Below are 6,658 nucleotides of genomic sequence, written 5' to 3' on the forward strand. Positions count from 1 at the left end.
TAAACAGTGTTAAAAGTCGCTATCGTTAAGCAGTTATATATATATATATATATATATATATATATATATATATATATATATATATATATATATATATATATATATATATATATATATATATATATTGTGTGTGCTAAGCTTAGCACATCGAGAAATTCCTTTAAACAGCGATTTAATTTAAAACAACAACAAAAAAAAAAGCAACTGATATTTGAATATGATACGAATCATGTATAAATCAAGATCTTGTTGGTTCTCAACTGAGGTATTCAAAAAAAAATATGGGGGAAAAATTATTTTATTACTCTGTTTTTTAAATAGTAAACACTGGTTATCTATATGAAAAAAATATGTACATCTGAGAGATATATTTAGCATCAAAATGGAATTCTACTGAAGTATGTATAAACTTTCTGACTCTACCCTTACAGAGAGTAGTACCACCCTAAATTTTTCAGGTATTGATCACCTATTTTTTTGACAGTTGAATGGAAAACCTCATGTTATAATATTATTATATAAATTAACATGGTATTATGGCTTATGTTGATACGCTAGTCGTTACACCGTTATTTTGACTTGAGCACAACAAAAGCTGAACATTGTAATTACGTTTAATTCTAATTTCTATGAGTACATATATTGCATTATTGTAATTACGCGTAGGTAAACTGTTTAAAGCCTAGGTCCATAAAGTTAACAAATATATATATATAAAATAAAAAATTGGAGTGATATCCCAAAAATGTAACCAGGTCATCTGCATAGATATGCAAACATCCAAGCCAATTTTGATTATTTATTTTTTTACGTTGAGTGGTTTTTGCGCACTTTGCTAACAACTCTGTACCGATAGACTGACGTACTGACGCAGGGACAGAAGAGACAAAATCAACATGTCTCCTCGACCGACAGCAGTGGAATAAACAAAACAGCGTGACTCTGTATGACTTTCTCATGAAAGAAACGTTCATCAAGGATGGATCTATGCTGTGAGATAAAGGTTTGGTAATGAGAGCTCTGAAAGTTGCTGAGTTTCCCCTTAGTGCTGTGTTTCCTCGGATTTGTCCTGATGGACTGAACGAGCAGCTAAATATAGCCTAGGGAGAGTTAGGTTATATTCTAAAAATAGACCGAACATATAGACCAAAGGTGTATTGCTATCCTATTGCACCATATACTTCGGTATAAAAGGACTTGGTCAAGCAAATTTCTTTATTTATTAACGATGTAGCCGTTCAAGCAAATTTCATTATTCAGTAACCATGTAGCCAGTAAATTATCAAGAATTTGTTTGTTCTACATCAACCATGTTTCCGTTGGCCAAGTCATTGAGATGAATTGAAAAAAAGTGCAGGTACACATTAACTGAAACGAATTTCAGCAATAAATTAGAAGCTTGGAGCACCGTCACTATTATAATATTTGATCGACAATGGCCGTATTTTCCATCGCGAAAGAGATTCACAGGCTTGCGAATAGTCTCGGCAAACTCTCGCAAAATCAAGCCAGAATTGTCGATTTTGGAGTTGAAAAAGGGAACTCCTCATGTTTAAAAGTTGAGATCATCCCAAGTTGCGGATATTATAAGGGAGGAAAGGTAGTTTTTAAGGTGAGTTGAAATGTTTATTTTCTTTTTTCCATTTACTCTACGTCTTTTTGCAGATACTGCAGCAAGGGCAGAATCAGCAATGCAATCTATAATGTAAGTGGTATACATATTACAAGTATATTTCATCAGAATTGTAGAAATTAAAAAAAAAAATCCAGCATTAATACAAATCTTTGTTTACTAATATGCGACTTGGGTGTTGTTGCATACTGCCATTGTATAATGTAACTACGATTAGAGAGCACAAACAACATTTCGGCCATTTATCACCTTAAAAGATTACTAACGCTTTTGATATACAGATCATTTTAACATCTTTACCTTTTATAGTTTATCTTGTCGTTAATGTTTGCATTTATTTTGAAGGGCTTATCTTCCTTGGGTGTTTGTGAAATTCTTCGTTATTACAATGCCTGAACGTTGCCTTTAACTGGCACCTTATAGCAATTATTGTGCTGATGTGCCGTTTAACGTTACACGCGGATTGGTTACAGCAAAGGGAGACAATTAAAAACAATTGAATAAGCCAGAGATTCGTTTTTCTTACGCATTTTTGTGAATATTCAGTCCATTTTGTTTGCTGCTTGTATTTCAGTATATCAAATTTAACATTTAAAATTTATTTTTGTTTATTTTTAATGGAAGGAGTGCAGTTATCCTCCATAACGTTTTTACTTCGAAAATATGCAGCAATTGAGTGACTAAAGGTATAGATCACATTAGTATCTAAAATACAGCACAAATAAAGGGAGGATAGTTATGGTTTTGGAGTAGATACAAGGAAATGTTTCACGTTAAGTCGAAACATTGCAATATTAAATATGTCCATATATCTAGTAAAAATACATAGATGTTCTTTTTATTTTTGGGGGAAAGTTTTAATGTTTATGACAAACACCGTCTATTTGATTGCATTTTTATTTTTTCTTGCGATTAACGGCTGCTTTACTGTATTGATAAAAAGAATGTGTATGTGTGTGTGTTTTGGATTTTTAACGTTCCTTTATCAATTTTTCAGTCATATCGCTACGACGTCTGCAGTGTGGCAGTTTATAGTGATGTCTAGCACTAGGGCATCATGCCGCAAACATGTAGCATGATGTCCCACACAGACACATTATCCTGACGCCAGGCCGACCAGTCCTAACACTAACCTCTAATGTTGAGCGCCAAGCGAGGCAGCTGTTAGTACCATTGTTGTAAGTCTTTGGTATGACTCGGCAGGGGATCGAATCCACGTCCTCCGGCATCCGAGGCGGACGCTCTAACCACTAGGCCACCATGGCGGTTTTGATAAAAAGAAGTTTTAGAAACAATTGTTCAGCAGTGTTAGGGCAACGGCTTTTTACAAATTAAACTTTCACATATGTTGCTTCACATTGTGCATTGGGTAAAATTAGTGAATATTTTATTACGAAAATTATTTATTTTCGTTTACACCTTTCTTGCGCAGATCGATACTGTGAACATTGTACGGGTGGGATGTTGTAGTAACATCTCAGAGCGGCCATATCCGGCATAGCGTAACATCGTTAAACAAAAGACTTCAGTGATTGGGACTTTACTTGTGGGGATATTTATCCTTTATTTTGTTTATTTCTGCATTCAGACTTGGGCTGCATGACTTTGGCAAGCTTGCTCTCTATTTCATTAACAGACGTTGTACCCAAATTTCGATTGTGGCTTATTTCGGTTTGCAGTTAACACTTATCTATACCCAATTTGTACATTGTTTGTCAAAATGATTATTAATATGACGAGAGTCAAAATCGCTACTTAAACAATTTTAATACTATATATAATCAAGAGTATTTTTTCCTCCCTAAAAGTGTATACCGTTTTATCGTAGAGTGAAATTGGTATGCGATACTATATGCACATGGACAGCTACAGTGACCTAAGTGGTTAGAGTGTCCGTCTCGGATGCGAGAGGTCGTGGGTTCGAATCCTGGCCGAGTCATATCAAAGACTTATAAGAATGGTACTAACAGCTGTCTCGTTTGGCGCACAGCATTAAGAGGATAATAATAGGACTTGTCGGCCTGGTGTCAGGATAATGCGACTGGGTAGGACATGATGCTACATGTCTGTGGCATGTTGCCCCAGTGCTAGACATCAGAATAAACTGCCACTCTGCATACATCTAAGTGATATGACTGAAACATTGTTAAAGCTACGCTAAAAAAATCCAAATCACACGCACACACTATATCAGAGAATATCAAATAGCAGTAGGTCATGTAAGTTGAGTTAAACATATAACATAAATGATTATTGTGCAAAACTAATTATAAAAGAATATATTGAGGTATACTTATGTAGTTTGGAATTCGTTTTCAGGTATTTATTGATGGTGTCTCTTCATTAATTGCCTAATGATAAATGTATATTGGAGGGTCAAGAGTCTTGAGAGGGGATGGTAATGGAGGAAGAGAGAAGGAACAGAAGAAACAAATTAAAATGACACAAATATGGAAGTACATGTTAGAATAACATTTATAAGGGCAGGTATATTTCATAAAAGGTTAAAGAAAGTAGTTTCAAAAGTGATATTCACGGTGTGGTGATTAAATTTGTATCGCCACTGTGTCGATAGTAATTTTCTTTTACGAAGGACATAGCGTGCATTTTATTAAAATGAACTGGATCTGATGTCAGATTGAAAAGTCCTGTTATATTATATTGTTCATTCTTTCAAAATTTTTAATGAGGATCTTATTTTGCTTTGATATGTTCACAGATCTACCTTGAATCTACCTTTCCCGCCAAACCACCTAGAGTATGGTGCTGTACAAATATATATCACCCCAACATTGATGTCACTGATACATGCTCTGATTCCAACGTCTGCCTCAACATGTTTGAATCCGACGGTTGGTCTCCCGGATATGGAATTGAAGGGTGCATCATGGGATTGCTCTTCCTGATGCATAACCCAAACATCGAGGATCCTCTGTCACCGTATTTTAGCCCTTTTGACGAAGAGGAATCTTTCGCTGATAATGTGAGACAGTCTTTAAAGCCGGGTGGTGGGGAGGTCGATGGCTTTCTTTTTGAAGGAAACGCAGCAGATCCTTGCAATGGCCTCGACAACAATGTTGAAGAAGAGTGTCCATTCAAAGAAGACAACTACGTAAATAAAGACAACGAATCTTCTTGTCAGAGCAAAGAAGAAACAGTTTATTATTTGAATGAAGCTGAACTTGATGTGATAAGCTGCATTCAGTATGTGTTTGTTCCCATGGATGAAGGGAATTTTCAAGAAGTTTGCGTTAAAAGCGACAGCAAAAGGACAACAAAATTGTATATCTCGGGTACAAATTGCAATTCAGAGACGGAACAAATGATGTCCAATCAAACTGGCAAAACTATTTCTTGTAAAGAAGAAATTCAGAATTCTAATATAGAGACGGAAAACACGATAGCAACTGTTGCATTTACAGCAAGCAAAAGCTCTACCCCATTTTTGGAACAATCTGAACAAGTTACTTGAACAGACTGACAATGTCATTATAAAGAAGATCACGTTCACTTATCAAAATATGCGCTTGTAATTAGACGCTCAACAAATAGTGTGACATCAAATGTAGTTCTTGAAGAAGTAAATATTCTCATCGGTTTCTTACCCCAGTTTTAGACGCAAGCACATATGATTATAAATTTGTTCATGTTGAACCCATGTTGTGCGACTGTGCGATCGTCTTTAGGCTCGATAAGGTGAACTATGCATGGTCATTGAAAGCTGCTTTGTAGAAGTTTAAGACCAAAATTGTATCAAAGCGTTTTTACTGGATTACGTCCAATCAGAATATGCTTCTTAAATTCATTGTGTATTTCAAAGAAGATTTTCGTTCTGTGCTTATCCCTTCATGTCCTATGCATATAAACAGATAACAATTCTTTTACAATGCTGATGTTGGTAGAAGGACAAAAATCAACAATAATAATATTTAAAACGGGTATTTCCATACTATTTATAGTCATCCTATAATTAGGAATTTAGTATTTTAGAATTTTAAGACATGTCGAACAATCAAAAACAAACCAAACAGAATGAGTCAACCAACTGAAAACAATACTATACTAAGTGCAGAAATAGTGAAATGGATGATATTGTTTCTGACGTACATAAAACGCAGTTAGGATATATAATCTTAAAACATGTTATATCTCAGTTGTATTTAAATGGCATGCAATCAACTAATTGAATAGTCACCATAACTGCGCACGAGAGAAAGCGCATAGAATATATAGCCCTTTCGACGCAGGTCAAAGTTAGCAGCTTGCTTCACGCCCCTTTAATGACTTTACTGTTGTTCTTGTGTTTCAGATTGTATATCACTTAGCATAGATTGTTACATGTATGAAATGTATTCTTGTGTTATATTAAATGTAATTAGACCTTAAATAAACCCATTCATGTTGTCTGCTAATACACGATTTGCATATTTCTCGTCGAATAGTCATATTTACAGTTATCAGAACATTATTTTTTTTTGTCATTGTTTATTAGTAGAACATAGTTTGCTGCGTTATTTTGTAAATATTTAGTAACTTATTTCAAGATTTTTTCTATCCTTACATCATTTGTTTCACGTCAGAAGAAGAGCCAAAAAAAAACGTCCACTGAAGATGAACATGTCCTTCTATGAATTATTTGTCCTTGTAGACATATATACAAGTCCTTAACAACGACGTATATCTGCAGTAGACGAACATATGTAATTATATATTTCCCTAACTAGATACCGCTGATGTATCAAACGAAACTTCAAGTTGTGAATAGATAGACTTAAGGATGCAATAACACAAAAATTAGCTATCATACCATTCGGAGTGACTCAGAATTAGCAACGAGCCCGCGCCGATAAAGCAACAAGCCGGTTGTGATTTGTGAACAATAAACTTTCATTGTCTGATCCCATAGATAGAAATTTAAAATAAAAAAAAACACGTATAAGAGTTATTTAGAAATATGACAAAAGTCAAAGTTTATTTGAGTATGTATTCATTTTAAAATGAGCGATTACTGTATTATAAGAAAAT

At 34.5% G+C, this 6,658-nt stretch overlaps 1 protein-coding gene across 1 annotated transcript; it reads left to right on the forward strand.

The window, feature by feature from the left end:
- Window positions 1-845: 845 nt before the first annotated feature.
- Window positions 846-6,064, forward strand: LOC149797885 (uncharacterized). Its single transcript, XM_089962916.1, has 2 exons — window positions 846-1,612; window positions 4,353-6,064. Exons 1-2 carry the CDS (start codon window positions 1,436-1,438, stop codon window positions 5,103-5,105), a joined length of 930 nt encoding a protein of 309 aa, XP_089819042.1. The 5' UTR covers window positions 846-1,435; the 3' UTR covers window positions 5,106-6,064.
- The last annotated feature ends 594 nt before the right edge of the window (window positions 6,065-6,658 follow it).

The sequence above is a fragment of the Sinohyriopsis cumingii genome, chromosome 6, assembly GCF_028554795.1.
Source record: "Sinohyriopsis cumingii isolate HCF-2022 chromosome 6, ASM2855479v2, whole genome shotgun sequence".
Classification (NCBI taxonomy): domain Eukaryota; kingdom Metazoa; phylum Mollusca; class Bivalvia; order Unionida; family Unionidae; genus Sinohyriopsis; species Sinohyriopsis cumingii.